Source organism: Anomaloglossus baeobatrachus, chromosome 3 (genome assembly GCF_048569485.1).
Source record: "Anomaloglossus baeobatrachus isolate aAnoBae1 chromosome 3, aAnoBae1.hap1, whole genome shotgun sequence".
NCBI classification, from domain to species: domain Eukaryota; kingdom Metazoa; phylum Chordata; class Amphibia; order Anura; family Aromobatidae; genus Anomaloglossus; species Anomaloglossus baeobatrachus.
The window spans coordinates 370,872,330-370,889,003 of NC_134355.1; the positions used below are offsets into that span (position 1 = coordinate 370,872,330).

At 48.0% G+C, this 16,674-nt stretch overlaps 1 protein-coding gene across 2 annotated transcripts in view; it reads left to right on the forward strand.

The window, feature by feature from the left end:
• The window catches only part of CEP162 (centrosomal protein 162), a 307,890-nt gene that overhangs the window by 218,188 nt on the left and 73,028 nt on the right, over nucleotides 1-16,674 (forward strand). For both annotated transcript variants that reach the window (XM_075340157.1, XM_075340158.1), the window contains one exon: nucleotides 2,195-2,358. In XM_075340157.1, the coding sequence (XP_075196272.1) occupies nucleotides 2,195-2,358 (164 nt within the window). The remainder of the gene's footprint in view (nucleotides 1-2,194; nucleotides 2,359-16,674) is intronic.

The window sequence follows — 16,674 nt, forward strand, 5'->3', positions numbered from 1 at the left end:
CTAAAACTGGTGAGCCAGTGATCCCACTGGGGGTGTATAGCCAGAAGGGGAGGGGCCTTACACTTTTTAGTGTAATTGCTTTGTGTGGCCTCCGGAGGCAGTGCTATACACCCAATCGTCTGGGTCTCCCAATAGGAGCTAGAAGAAAAGGAATTTACGGTAAGTAACAAAATTCCCTTCTTTCGGTTCACTGTGGAGGGTAAAACATGGTCCTTTGAGGACCTCACTCTTGCCATGCAACACCTGCAATCAAAAGATGGAGCTTTCCAAGTTGCCAACTTAGACAGTTAAATAAGTGACGTCATAAACTTCATGTTCTGAGTATTCACATGTTTTGGTTTGTTATTGTTGCAATACTAGCCTGTAGGGTAAAAGATTGCAATGACTTAAGTAGGTTTGGGTTACAGTTGAAGGGGAAAAGGGGACTCTGCGTGCATACCTATGGGATGTCTGTTTGAGGGATTGATGTGCTCACTCGCTGGGATGAGTGGGGAATCCCAAACTTGCTTTATACGATTTTCAGTTCATTCCCTCGGTTGGTAATAGGAGGATGGCTGATTCTAGGGTTCCAAACATGTCCACACTACAGTCGTTACACTGGTCCTCATGGAATGTTAATGGATTGAACTCTCCGGTAAAAAGGAAAAACGTTTTGAATTATTTGCATCGCTTAAACTTTCACATTGTATTCCTACAGGAGACACATTGGATTAGAGGTAACCACCCGCTTCTTCTTAGCAAGAAGTATGTCACACGCACTGAAGCGCTTCTTCTTAGCAAGAAGTATATCACATGCGCTGAAGCGCTTCTTCTTAGCAAGAAGTATGTCACATGCGCTGAAGCGCTTCTTCTTAGCAAGAAGTATGTCACATGCGCTGAAGCTTCGTATACCAGGAAGCAAAGAGGGGTAGCTATGTTAATTAACAAACATGTTAGTCATGAGATGATTCTTCGAAACATGGGCTTTTATTTCTACCCACATTACCAGGTATCATTACAGTTAGGCTAAAATCTCAATTTGAGCACACATCGTGGTCCAATTCCATAATAATGGATACCGTAGGTTGAAGGTCGCACGCAGAGAGGGAGGGGGGGGTTTCGGGATTGTTTGAATTATTAATGTCTCAACCCTGGTCTTTACTGCACATTATGTCTACTTTATTTTAAGACCTAATAAAAAGAAGTTTAAAAAAAATAACTTGATAGTATGATTCTCCAAGTCAGTACGATCACAGCGATACCAAACATACATAGGCTTTTTTGGGAGGGAGGTTTGTGTCTACCGATGAGGCTGTGTGAAGGCGTGTTTTTTGCACCCTGAACTGACATTTATGGTGACAATATTCTGGGGTAGATGGGAAGTTTTGATAGCTTTCAATTTATTTTTATTTTTTTTTCGACAATTAAAAAATTCTCAATATTGACTTTTTCATTTTTTTTTTTTTGTCATTATATTGTTTACCGTTTTGGGTTACTTTTTTTTATATTTTGATAGATCTGATTTTTATAGATCTGAATATGCGACGTGTATTATTTTATTTTTATTTTTTTTAATCATTTATTTTTAATGGGGGAAAAGGTGGGTGATTTGTAGTTCCTTTTTTTTTTGGGTATATTTTTAAAAACCTTTTTAACGTCACACTTTATTTGTTATTCCCCTATGGGACTTGAACCTGCAATCATCTGATTGCTTGTGCGATATATAGTAATACAACTACCACAGTATTGCTATATATAGGAAAAATCACAGTTTCCTATAAGCGTCTTCAGCAGACCCTCAGCTGTCATAACAACCCATCAAAGCACACGCGATTGCGTTGCAATTGCCTGAATGGGCATATAGAGCAGCTTGCCCCTGGACGCCTACTGTACATGCTACTGTCGGAGATTGACAGAGGCATTTATAGGTTAGCAGCGATGGGCAGAGCACCACCACTCATGGCTGTTAGTAGCACATGGCTCGCTCCATTTTATAGAGTAATTTACATAAGTTTTTACAGTAAAATATGGTGAATACAAGTTGTGATTTTCTATCAGTTAAAGCAAAATATAGCAAATCAATACAGAGTTTTGTTTGCAAGAAATCATTTGCTGAATTCATAATATTGAACCTGTTCAGTGACTAACTATTGATGTGAGAATGCACACTCCACACGGTGCTGTTCAGTCTGTGATCATTAGTATTTATTCATAGATGATAAATCATATGAAATCAAGATAATGGAAGAGACTTACAAGAAGGACATTGCCCGCCTGAATAAAAGGTTACAGTGGTTTGCAGAAAACCAAGATATTCTGGACAAAGATGCTGGACGACTTAAAGATGCATATGAACAAATAGAAAGCCTGAAGATACAGGTATTTAATTTCATATTTTCCCAATAGGGCTGTTCCCAATGCGTTTTACCATGTATCAGTAAACGAGTTGCTGATTGACAGTTTATAAGAAACCTGTTTAGGCAGGAAAACTGAATGATCTGTAATAGATTGCTCAGTGCACATAGTCTGCGATTGTTCTTGGTAGCGTGAGTCTTATTTACACATGACAGTGCACTGCTAGTAACAATAATCTTGTGTGCAGTACAAAAGATAATTTCACCCAACATCCTGTTTACATTGAACATAATTGGCAAACTAGCATTTCTAGGAATGTTTGTTCATGACAATCTTGCAGGTGTAAATGGATCTTTAGACATGTTGATAAACAGTACCCCTTAAGTTGGGTTCACACTAAGCGACAGCGACAACGACGTCGCTGTTACGTCACCATTTTCGGTGACGTAACAGCGACCTTGTAAGTCGCTGTTATGATCGCTGCTTAGCTGTCAAACACAGCAGAAGCAGTGATCATAACATCGCTGTGCTACATGTGCAGAGAGCAGGGAGCCGCGCTTAGCGCTGGCTCCTTGCTCTCGTAGGTACAGTACACATCGGGTTAATTAACCCGATGTGTACTGCAGCTACATGTCACAGTGCAGAGAGCAGGGAGCCGCGTACACTGCTTAGCGCTGGCTCCTTGCTCTCCTTGCTACAGTATACATCGGGTTAATTACCCGATGCGTACTGCAACCACATGTGCACAGAGCAGGAGCCGGCGCTGGCAGCAAGGGCGGAGGCTGGTAACGAAGGTAAATATCGGGTAACCAGGGAAAGGTCTTCCCTTGGTTACCCGATGTTTACGCTGGTTACAGCTTACCGCAGCTGCCAGTGCCGGCCCCTGCTCGCTTCATTTCGTCGCTCTCTCGCTGTCACACACAGCGATGTGTGTGTCACAGCGGGAGAGTGACGACCAAAAAATGAAGCTGGACATTCAGCAACGACCGGCGACCTCACAGCAGGGGCCAGGTCGTTGCTGGATGTCACACACAGCGACAGCGTCGGGACGTCGCTGCAACGTCACAGAAAATGGTGACGTAGCAGCGACGTCGTTGTTGTTGTCGCTGTGTGTGACACCAGCTTTAGGCTATGTTCATGGCGTTTTTGCAGCGTTTTTCAGCTGTGGATTTGCCATGGTTTTATGCAAATCCATGCTAATAAAACGCTGCTTTTTACAGTACCAGCAAAGTCTGAGATTTGTTAAATTTCCTGCATACACACACAAACACCTCCGGATTTTTTCCTGATTGTTTTGTCAAATACCTGCGTTTTTGGTCACGTTTTTATACAAATAAACATGTCCATTCTTTTCAGCGGTTTTGCCATGGTTTTTCACCTTAGTGGCGGGTGAACTCACAGATACCCTGGATCGGTGGGTCTAACTGGATAAATAAAAACCCGGTTCTCGCCCAGAATTGATCCATGGTATCTGGTCAGATGCCAGTCTATAGGGACCAGAAGCCAGCCTTAAAAATGGTGGTAGAAATGATAGGAGGATTGGAGTAGGAGCACTACACTTACCGAATCACCGGCGCCGCTGTACGCTCTCGCAGCCTCTTTTTCACTTCCTGGGCCACTCATTACCTTCATTGCATATTCACTGCTTTCAGCAGTGAAGTCACTAGAGCTATTTGCGATCACAGATATCTCCAGCTGTGACCGGAAATCAGCTGAGTGATGTCACTACTGTTTGCTGCTCATTCATTCTCTCCCTGCTGCTCACAGTGGGCAGTTATGCTCTTTGGCCATTTGCTGTGACTTGGCTGTAGCAGAGCTGAATCATGGTGGGACCTCTTTTGGAATATTTCGGGTGTTTATGGGGTTAATAAAGTGGTGAAAGAGGGTGCTTTTTGTATTTTATGTCAAATGAAGGATTGTTTTGGTGTTTGTGTTTATTTCTTTTCACTTATTACAGATTAGTAATGGGGGTGTCTCAAAGATGCCTGCCATTACCAATCTGGGGCTTAGTCGCAGCTGGGAGCTGCGATTATCCTGTGATATTACCCCGATTTCCACCGCCCCAGGGAAATTGGGAAGAGCCGGGTAAAGTGCTGGGATTGTCAGCTGCAGGCTGTTATTTTTAGGCTGAGTCTCCCCAGCCTGAGAATACCAGCTGTCTGGCTTTTATCTTGGCTGGGTATCAAAATCAGGGGGGACCGCAAGCTGTTTTTTTTTTTTTTTTCCTGCTGGGTATCATAAAATGGTGGGATCCCACGTCCATTTTTTTACTTATTTATTTTTTTACTGAATGATAGACCCACAGATCAGTTCTGTGATTGGTTGCTGTCAGACGCGGTCACACAGGCTAAGGTCGCATCTGATTGCAACCAATCACAGACACCGGTGGGCGGGGAAAGCAGTGAATATGCATGAGGCTAATGAGTGGCCCTGGAAGTAGGATGGGCAGTGGAAGCAGGTACAGTTGAGCCTACAATGTACGGGCTCCTTTCAGGTTAGTGGGTGGGACCAGCTTGGTTAGTGATCTTGGCGATGCACCCTCTCCATATGATAGGGGTATATTGAAATGACGTCATACCTGGAAGGAGCCTGTACACTCTAGCATCTACTGAGCAGGTACAGCGACATTGGAGACTGGTAAAGTATAGCACACTTGCTTTACTTTTTTCTTTTCTTTATTTTTACTTTTTTTTTTTTTTTTTTTTTTTTTTTATTATTACCCAGATCAATCCCGGTCCGGCTCTCAGGTACTTTTGAACCCCTGCAAGTCTGGACTTGCTCCGGACATCATAGAAGTGCAAAATGCAAAAGAAGCTCTAAAAAAAAGTTGTAAAAACACCACAAAAACCATGACAAAAACCACAGGTGACTCCCAGGAGACATCCTGCCACAAGATCAGGTTTTGGTCAGGAAAACAATGCTGCAAAAACGCCCTGTGTTAACATAGCCTTAGCGTCTCCTTGCAAAGGTTGGGTTCACATACTGTTTGCCATTATGGTCAGTGATTCTGTCAGGGCTTACATCCAATCCCCCACACAATTGGATTCGGGCGTATACACCGACAGGGTGTTTGGCTATAGTGATGGAGATGGAGTCACAGTGTGCTCTCTCGTGCATCGATGACTACTTGCTGCCTGTCTCCAATTAGCGTATTTGGCCAAAAATGATTCAAAACAGAGCACACTGACTTAATATATGCATGCCTTAGCGCTACAGAGCGCAGCTGTTTTTTTAGTTTATTGTAATTACAGTTTGCACCTGTTCACACTTGCCTGTTAGGATGTGTGGGTCAGTTTTTTATTTCATATTGACCATAATAAAGAAGGAAAAAAGCACACTTTGAGATGATATGGCTGGCTGTAAACTTTATATTAACTCTTACAGTATGTTGGCTTCAGATTACATAGCAAAAACGTCCTGACAGAGTCCCTTTAGGTAGCAATGTAGAAGTGGCCATTAATGTATAGTCATTCATTAAAGATAATTGTTCAGCATGCCACTCAGGCATCTTTCTGTGTGGCCTGTATGGTTGGGCCAGGAGGTAGAAAATTCCTAGTCCTCTAGTAATAATCTTCTGCTGATAAAACACAGTTTTCATTCAAATAGAAACACACAGCCTAATAAGTGATACATTGCAGGAATTAGGGTCTCTGCCCCAACATCCTGCTGCTCTCAGATTACAAGATAAATACTTCTGACAGATTCCCTATTGACTAGATTCAGTTACACTGTAACATTTATCTGGGGAAATCCTTTTCCATATGCTCTATTAGGACATATGCACTGCACACAGGGGAATCCTGCTTAAGACCTTGCTCTGTTATCAAATGTAATCTGGGGCTTGTAAACAGCTGCTCTTGGCCTGACACATTTGAGCCATTACTATGTTGCATGATGTAGTCATTCAACTGAGTTGAAGAGGTTCACCACTTTCCCTAAGATTTCCTTAAGTGTTTAGCGCATGCGCAGATACAGCAGATTTTGCTTGCCAAAGATAGTGTTGGGGGACTGGGTTTTTCATGCTCATAGCACTAAAGAGTGGATCCATGGACAGTAGAGGTCTTTAACCCTTCACGACCTTTGACGGATCTATCCGTCATGGATCGTGTGAGGTTAAGCCCCGCCCCCGGCCGCCGGCAGGATACGGCGATCCGCGCACATGTCAGCTGTTTTTAACAGCTGACATATGTGCCTGCATGTTCTGAGTGGAATCGCATTCCACCCGGAACATTTAACCCCTTACATCTCACTGCCAAAGTCTGGCAGTGATATGTATATGCGCGCGACCATGATTTTCACTTACCGCCGCCCCCACCAGAAGTCACGTGCGCGATCACTTGACTTTCGGTGGTTGCCATGGTAGCACAGGGTCATGTGATGATGCCTGTAGCTAACATGACTCACTTCCTCTCAATGCCGGAATACAGCCGGCATTGAAAGTAAAGCACCGTATCTGCAGTTCTCAGCTCTGTAGCTGAGATCTGCAGATAGGGCAGAGCGATCGGATTGCTGATCGCTATAGCCCCCTAGGGGGACTAGTAAAATAAAAAAAAGAAGTAAAAAGAAAGTTTAAAAAAACAAAAAAAAACTAATAGTTCAAATCACCCCCCTTTCGCCCCATTGAAAATTAAAGGGTTAAAAAAATTAAAAATATACACATTTGGTATCGCCGCGTTCAGAAACGCCTGATCTATCAAAATATAAAATCAATTAATCTGATCAGTAAACGTCGTAGTGGCAAAAAAATTCCAAACTCCAAAATTACATTTTTTGGTCGCTGCAAGTTTTGCGCAAAATTTAATAATAGGCGATCAAAACGTAGTTTCTGCGCAAAAATGGTACCATTAGAAACAACAGCTCGAGACGCAAAAAATAAGCCGTCACTGAGCCATAGATCCCAAAAAATGAGAACGCTATGGGTTTCAGAAAATGGCGTAAAACGTGCGCCACTTTTATTGGACAAACTTGTGATTTTTTTTTTTTAACCCCTTAGATACAAGTAAACCTATTCATGTTTGGTGTCTACAAACTCGCACCGACCTCAGGCATCACAATGACACATCAGTTTTACCATATAGTGAATAAAATATACCTAAAACTATTGTGCGATCACACTTTTTTTTTCATCACCCATGACAGCACCACGAGAGAGAGGATCCGCCCTTCAAGGACAGGAAACCTCCAGAATAAAAAGGGGCGGCACCTCTCCCCGCATCATCAGTTGGTTTCCTGTCCTTGAACGGGGAACCTCCAGGAGCGGCGGTTCAAGGTGGTCATAGGAACCGAATTCTTCAAGTTGTCCCAGCCCTGGCCGGTCGGTTCTGGCAGCGACACGGGTCCTGCTGCGGCTGGCAGAGGTGCTGAGGGATTGCCACAGCGGGCCCACGGGGGTTGTGTTTGTGTGCAACTGCGCCTCGCTGCTATCATCTCACCCCTAGCCGGACGGGGGGCAGAGACCCGGGTCATGCTGCTGCAGGGAGGCTGAGGACGCACCACGGTAGCCCACGGGGGCTGTACCTGTGGGTAGCGATACCGCTGTCTCACCAGTAATGGAGCGCAGAGCACCTTCTACTATAGAATGCGGCAGCGCCAGCTTACCCGGTAAGTTCTGTGGGCACGAGTTAATAGAGGCGCTCCGGTGTGGCTGTACATGCGGCAGCAGGCGGTGGTGTATAGGTCTGCGCCATCTTGTGAATGGCCGGCCGCGGCACGTATGGTGCACTTGTGGGACACCCTCTGCTTTAGATGCGACAGCACCATCTTACCTGGTAAGTCCTGGGGCGCAAGGTAACATGGGCGTTCCGGCATGGCTGTACAGCGGGCAGCGGAGGCGTGTACGACGGCGCCATCTTGTGATTGGCCGGCCGCCACGTGTGTGATCGTCTGCGCATGCGCGAGAGCACTCCCCCTGCTTGGAATGTTTTTGGAATGACGCCGGGGCTGTGTGTTTAAAGAGGCAGCAGATGTGAGGCAGACCGAGGGGCACTAGTTTGTCTGTTTTATGATTACGTATTCAGGAATTCAGCTTTTTACTGAAGTTTATGTGCACCCCTCTAGTAAAGAACATTAAAGGCTGTATGTTGGTAATAGCACTATACTTCTTACCGCATAGACACGCGCCACAGTAGGCCCATGGGGGCTATAGCTGGGATGGCGACCCAGGGAGCAGCCCCCTAGTCTTTGCTAATCGCAGGCTGGAGTAAAGCGGCGGTTCCGTGTGATATCGCTGACCTTGTGTGTAGGAGGTACTCAGGTCTATTATCTACGCGTGATCGCTCCTTGCTATTGGGCGCTATCTGAGGGCGCGCTACCGGCATCATCAACCGAAATTCCAGGTGTTGGGGGAGACCTCTAAGGGGGTCTCTCAGGCGTATAGTGTAAAATAATCACAGTTATACATTTCATTTCATTCGTATTGCTGTTGACCGATTATCTACCTTTGTTTCACTTACTCCCTTATTGGCTACAGTTTCCTACAAGCCTATACAGTCCTTGATAAGGCACCTGGAGAGAAGCATATGTGTATGTCAGCAGCTTGTTACTGACATTTAGGGAACCAGTCTATGCTGGCCTCCTGAATACCTGCTTTGTTCCATTTAGCATGATTGGTTTCAATAATGCATTCTGGGATGTGCACCCTAGTATACATGATAGCGTTTAAGCAATGGTTATACAAAGACAGATTATCTTATTTTTTGGACAATTGATTCATAGCCTGGGCCTTCACACTGGGACAGCTAGGCGAGGTGTACTGTCACTCGGTAAAGGCGATAGCAAAGCAAGCCTCAAGGCGGTCAGGATTTCAGCACCTCTAACTCAGGTGGGATATGCGCTGGAGGCTCTAAAGTCCGACCCAACCGACAGCAGGAGAGTCTTCAAGGGGGAATTGTCAGATGACCACTCCTCCTTCTGACCTGATACCGCCTTTTGCGCCTGAATGGTAAGTGACCTCCTGGAAAGTTCGCTTTGTACAGAGGTTCTTGTCAGCTTTTCCTTTCGTATGCAGGACAGACTCGGTAGATGCACCTATAAAAAAAAAAAAAAAAAAAAGCAAGACGCAGGGACTGCGCTCTCTGTAATGGGAGCTGTCTCATTCCTGGTCTAAAAAGCTGTGATCCGAGGGGGAGTGTAATTCTTCGGATTCTGTTCTCCCTCCAAGTCAGACAGTGACTCAGAAGGTCGTTCATGGTCCACTACGGGCATCCCTGAAGAGACAGCCAAAATAAGAAGGAAAACATTTTCGGCATCGTAAGTTAGTGCCTAGAACACAGTAAACATAATGCCCTCCCAGTCATTGATAATGTATACTCCCTCGTTCCTGAAGAATGGAGCAGCAACAGCTTTTAAGAAGAAAAAAAAACAAAAACCCTTTTGAGGAAGCAGCCTGTTCCTTATGAGACAAGGCCCCTAAGCTGGACATCGCTGTTAACAGGCTTCCACAATAAAAAAAAAAAATTCTTGCCCAGGAGGATGTAAGGACTTGTAGCTTCCTTCGGCAAGAAAGCTGCCTCTTCCTCAGGAATGCCTGGGTATATTCACCTGGGGCTTTACAACCAGCGATTGCAGCTACTTGCTCATCAAGGTCCCTTGCAGTATGGATTGACCGTATCAAGGGTCAGCTGGGCAAGAGTGCCCCTAGAAAGATCATGTCATCACTCCTCTTATTTCAAGGGGCAACATCATTCCTTACAGATGTATCTGCAGACTCAACCAGGCTGGTCAGAAGGGACATCCTCAACAGTTGTCCCAACATGTAAAGGAATGGAGTCAGACATCCATGGTGGAACATTTATTCCAGAGGTCACATAGCTATAGTGGATCTGGTGGATGCACATTCTCATGTCCAAATCGGCAGAGTTAGAAATTCCTCAGAGTAGCCCTGTGTATGGAAGGTAACTTTAGACATTTCTAGTATACAGCCCTTACGGGGCCTGGCAGTGGCGCCGACGGTCCTCGCAAAACTATTAAAAAAAAATGTCCAATCAAGGTCCGGAAATTTTGCTAGGGCTCTCTTACAATTAGTAACTCAGGGATTCATCTTCCAGTATCCCTGCATTGCTTGTTGAACCTTGTTAACTAAAGAAGCATGCTTCGGACGACCCGAGTTCTAAGGTGCTTACCACCGATGCAAGTCGACAGAGGGAGCGCATATCTGGGGTCGCCCAATCCAGGGAATGTGGTCTAAAAGGGATTCCCATTTCCTTTAAAAAAAAAAAAAAAAAAAATACCAGGAAATTGCTGGCTGTAGAATGAGCAGTGGACCAGTCCCTACCATCCCTGACTGGTCATCAGGTAACAAATCCTCGTGGAAAATCCGGTGATGGTAATATACCTCAACCAGGGGAGGGAGGCTCTGTTCAGAACGCTAATGGATATGGCAAGCAGAATTTAATTAGCGGAGGGTTATCTGAAATCCCTCCCAACAGTGCCTGTGTGGGGAAAGGAAGTCTGTTCGGCGGACTTTTTCAGCCGCAGCCAGTTGAGACAGGATATGGGTCTTAAGTCATTTTTTTCAATCAGATACCCGTTGCGGGGTGTTCGGAAATAGACCTTTTGTGACCTGCCAAAAAGGTTCACGGTTTCTGTTCTTAAATCCAAGGCATCAACCTCATGCAGTGGATGCCATGCTGTTCAAATGGGGCTTCGGCCTTGGTTATGCCTTCCCAACCATAGCCCTCGTTCCAGCTGTGTTGAAGAAAATCCAGGAGGAATGGGCAATATGGGTCCTGATAGCACCATTTTTTGGCCAGACATACCATGGTTCTCTTGCCTGAGACGGAATATCGATCTCCAAGCTAGTGGGCCTACTGGACCTACCAGGCCTTCTCACTCAGGGTCTAGTTCTTCACCCTGCTGACAGCATACTGCAGCTCAAGATGTGTTTTTTCTTCGGCGCTCCATTGGGAGACCCAGACGATTGGGTGTATAGCACTGCCTCCGGAGGCCACACAAAGCAATTACACTAAAAAGTGTAAGGCCCCTCCCCTTCTGGCTATACACCCCCAGTGGGATCACTGGCTCACCAGTTTTCTGCTTTGTGCGAAGGAGGTCAGACATCCATGCATAAGCTCCACTGTTCAGTCAGCAGTAGCTGCTGACTATATCGGATGGAAGAAAAGAGGGCCCATACTAGGGCCCCCAGCATGCTCCCTTCTCACCCCACTTGCGGTTTGTAAGGTTGAGGTACCTATTGCTGGTACGGAGGCTGGAGCCCACATGCTGTTTTCCTTCCCCATCCCCCTGAGGGGCTCTGAGGAAGTGGGATCTTTCCGGCCACCAAGCCCTGAGGCCGGGCTCCATCCACAGACCCATAGAACCTGCTGGATGTGGAGCGGGAGTGCCGTTCAGGGACAAGGCCCTGCAACTTTCAGGTACTCTGTGTCCCCGTATGGCAGGCCACGCACACTCCAGGCTTGCTGGGTGTGCTAGTGCGCCGGGGACTGTAGCGCTGTGCGCTGGGCTTATAGTCCCTGCAGATTACTGGGGGACTTTACGTGTGGGGACCGCCGCGCCGACCGCCCCTGGAGCGGCGGCGCAGCTGCGACTTGTAGTGCGCCGGGGACGCGCCGACCGCGCTTTTACGGCGGCGGCGCTTCTAACTTTAGTCCCCGGCTTTTGCGGCCTAGCGCCGCTTCGTTCCCGCCCCCACCCTGTCACTCAGGGACAGGGAGAGACGCTGTTCTATAGCAGCGCCGAGGGCTGGAGCCTTATTTGCATTCTCCAGCCCCCTTTACTAGACACAGTGGGCGCCGGGTTCCCGCTCTTGTCTCGGGCACGCCCTCGGACCGCCCCTCTCCTCTGGACGCCGGCAGCCATTCCGGCACGCAGAGCGGGAAAACGGAGACACTGAGATACCAGTACAGGATTCCGGCGCCACACACCCGCCTTTGTGCGGGCGGTAAGCGGCAACTAAAGTGCTGACCCACTAATGCCGAAGTGTCCTGTTGTACTTTTGTACGGTCGCTATTCAGGATGCAGACCTAGAAACAGCAGCAAAAGATCAGGGGTGCTAAAGCACAGACTCTATATGCTGCTTGTCTTGCATGTGCTGCAGTGTCATGTGTCCTTTATGCTTGTATGCTTTACATTGCACTGTAAGGGCTATTCTTGGCTGTCTACCCGCCTAGATGGCTAGACAGCGGCAGCAAACAGCAATGGTGCTAAGGCACAAGCTTTCAATGCTGCTTGGATTGCATGTACTGCAGAGTTTATTTTCATGCTTGTACATTCACTGCATGTCGCTATTCTTGGCTAATGCTCCTTGATGACTAGACAACAGCAGCAGAAAAGCAAGGGTGCTAAGGCACAAGCTTTCAATGCTGCTTGGATTGCATGTGCTGCAGTGGTTATTTTCATGCTTGTATGCTATACATTCACTGTATGTCGCTTTTCCTGGCTAATGCTCCTGAATAACTAGACAACGGCAGCAGAAAAGCAAAGGTGCCAAGGCACAGGCTTTCTATGCTCCTTGTACTGCATGTGCTGAAGTGTTTATTGTACTTCATGCTTGTATGCTATACATTGCACTGTACGGTCGCTATTCTTGGCTAATGCTCCTAGATGGCTAGACAGCAACAGCAAAAAAAAAAAAAAAAAGAGCATGGGTGCCAAGGCACAGGCTTTCTTTGCTGCTTGTACTGCATGCGACTGTTCCAGGACCCCCAGTGTGTGCAATTACTCAACGGGGTCTCTGCTACAGGTGGCCAAAAGAACCACCTGTGATCCCTGTCCAGGGACAGGGACGGAGTTGCAGTTTCCGCTGATATATTGTCTGTGGCTACGACTAACATCTTACAGACTTTGCAGTCCAGACAGACCTTGGGCAATGTTGATTCAATGCCCCTGGCCACCCTGATTTCGAAACAAATCATGGCTCCAGGAGGGTCCCATGCATCCCAGGGTGCAGGCTCTGACACGGACGACAGGCCCAGACGGCCTAAGCGAGCTCCCTAAGAACGGCCCTCGACTTCATCACAGTACTCTCTGTATGACGAGGCAGACGTAGCTGTTCAGGACTCTGATCCTGAGACCGCTCTCAATCCGGATACACCGGATGGTGACGCTATAGTGAATAATCTTATAGCGTCCATCAATGGAAGGTTGGGTATTTCTCCCTCAGCTCCTCCGGTGGAGGGGTCAGCTTCACAGCAGAAGAAATCTCTATTTCGGTATCTCAAGCGTATATTGAGTACTTTTCTGGTCACTCTGACTCCAGAGAAGCAGTCCAGGAACATCACGCTTATCCCGATAAGCGTTTCTCCAACCGTATTGAAGATACGCGTTGTCTCTTCCCCCCTGACGTGCTCAAGCGCTCCAAGGGTGGATCCCCCAATCTCCAGGCTTGCGGCTAGATCTATAGTTGCAGTGGAAGATGGGACTTCACTTAAAGATGCCATTGACAGACAGATAGCCCTATCGGCGGGTCGGTTGCCACGGCATTCGCAGCCATAGAGGCACTCCAAGCTATTTCAGCTAGTATTGCGCAGAGGGACGCGGTCACATGTACATCTTGGCCGCAGTAGCGTCCTTCACCTCGCAATGTCGGCATTGCGACTCAAGCTGTTTATGCTGTCCTGGACTCTACGAGCCGTACGTCAGTGGCGTCCGCCAACTCCGTATTGTTACGCTCCTAGTGTTAAGGGATTGGAGTAGATGCTGCTTCCACAAAAGTGCTTAACCAGATTGCCTTTATCTGGTGACAGACTGTTTCGTGAGCGGTTGGATTAAATCATTCAACTGTCCAAGGGTACGGATTCTTCCTTACCCCAGCTATCAAACAAGACCCATCAGGAGAAGGGACAGTCGAGGTTTCGGTCCTTCCCAGGCTCGGGCACGTCCCAATTGCCCTCGTCCAACAGGACTCAAAAGGCTCAGAGGGGCGCAGGTTCCTGGCGGGCTCAATCACGCCCGGAGAAGGCAGCCGGAGGAACCGCTACCAAGGCGGTTTCCTCATGACTTTCAGCCCTCTCTCTCCGCGGTCGGTGGCAGACTCCCCCGCTTTAGCGACATTTAACTGCCACAGGTCAGTGGCCGGTGGGTGAGAGACAGTTTGTCGCAAAAACTTCCTCACCGGCCGAGCCGAGGCTCTTCTGCAGGCAGTAGGAGTCGTAATCCCGGTTCCTCCTCAGGAACAAGAGACACTTTTTACTCCGATCTGGTCGGGGTGACAAAATAGGACGACTCCTTCCGTTCCGTTCTGGACCTTAAACTGCTCAACAAGCACGTGAAAACCAGGCGGTTCCGGATGTAACCCTCCGCTCCGTCATTGCCTCAATGTCTCAAGGAGATTTCCTAGCATCAATAGACATCAGGATGCTTATCTCCACGTGCCGATTGCTCCAGAGCACCGGCGTTTGCTACGATTCGTTATTGAAGACGAGCATCTTCGGTTCGTAGCCCTACCCTTCGGTCTGGCGACAGCCCCACGGGTTTTCACCAAGTTCATGGCAGCAGTGGGACCACTCCCGCACTCTCAGGGTCACCCTGTGATCCCTTACTTAGACCATCTACTTGTCAAGGCACTCTTTTAAGAGGCATTCCAACACAGCCTGAACATGGCGCTGGAGACTTCCCAGAGTTTCGGGTGGGTCCTCAACTTTTCAAAGTTAAACCCAATCGCTGGCATATCTTAGCTTGGGGTTTCACACTCCCTCAGCGATGGTGAAGCTTCCACTGGACAAACAGCGGTCACTACAGACGGGGGTGCAGTCTCTCCTTCAAGGAGACACCTCATCCAGAGGCAGTCCCTTTCACGCAGTTTCATCTGCGTCCACTTCAATAGAACATTCTTCGCTAATGGGAGGGGAAGTCGATGTCCCTACACAGGAACGTCCCCCTTTCTCAGACGATCAAGGACTCTCTTCAGAGGAGTCCACTCTTCAGATCAATTGTCTGGAGCTCTGGCCAGTGCATATGGCACTGCAAGACTTCCTGCAGTGGCTGGAAGGCAAACAGATCCGAATTCAGTCGGACAATCCACAGCGGTGGCATACATCAACCACCAAGGCGGACTACGCAGTCGGCGAGCCTCCCAGGAAGTCCGCCGGATTCTGCTAGGGGTGGAAGACAGAGCATACACCATATCCGCAGTTCACATCCCGGGCGTAGAAAACTGGGAAGCAGACTTCCTCAGTCACCAGGGCGTGGACGCAGGAGAATGGTCTCTGCACCCGGACGGGTTTCACGAATCGGCACAACAGCAAGGTCCCGGTTTTCATGACGATCAAAGAGCTCTGGCGACAGGCATCTCACGGTCGGTCAACCGTGGGCACTACCAGACCGGCCAGACTTACTGTCCCAAGGGCCGTTTTTCCATCTGAATTCTACGGCCCTGAACCTACTGTGTGGCCATTGCGTCCTAGATCCTAGTGTCCTCAGGATTATCCCACGGGGTCGTTGCCACCATGAGACAGGCTATGAAGCCCACGTCTGCTAAGATCTACCACGGAAGTGGAAGATTTTCTTTTACTGGTGCTCTGTACAAGGAGTGTCCCCCTGGCCATTGGCATTGCCTACTTTTCTTTCCTTCCTGCAATCTGGGTTGGAAAAGGGCTTGTCGCTCGGCTCCCTTAAAGGGCAAGTCTCGGCGCTATTGGTGTTTTTTTCAGAAGCGTCTAGCACGACGTCCGCAGGTACGCACGTTCCTGCAGGGGGTTTGGTCATATCGTCCCCCCGTACGAGCGGCCGTTAGATCCATGGGATCTGAACAGGGTACTAGTTGCTCTCCAGAAGCCGCCTTTCGAGTCTCTGACGGATGTTTCACTCTCTCGACTATCACGGAAAGTGGCCTTTCTGGTAGCGATCACGTCTCTTCGGAGAGTGTCTGAGCTAGCAGCGCTGTCATCCAAGGCTCCCTTCCTGGTGGTCCACCAGGACAAGGTAGTGCTGCGCTCCATTCAGGAGTTTCTCCCTAAGGTAGTATCCTCGTTTCATATTAATCAGGATATCTCCTTACCTTCTTTTTGTCCTCATCCGGTTCACCGGTATGAAAAGGATTTACATTTGTTAGATCTGGTGAGAGCACTCAGAATCTACATTTCCCGCACGGCGCCCCTGCACCGCTCTGATGCACTCTTTGTCCTTGTCGCTGGCCAGCGCAAGGGGTCGCAGGCTTCCAAAGCCACCCTGGCTCGATGGATCAAAGAACCAATTCTTGAAGCCTACCGTTCTGCTGGGCTTCCGGTTCCATCAGGGCTGAAGGCCCATTCTACCAGAGCCGTGGGTGCGTCCTGGGCATTACGACACCAGGCTACGGCTCAACAGGTGTGCCAGGCAGCTACCTGGTCGAGTCTGCACACTTTCACCATACATTATCAGGTGCATACCTATGCTTCGGCGGAC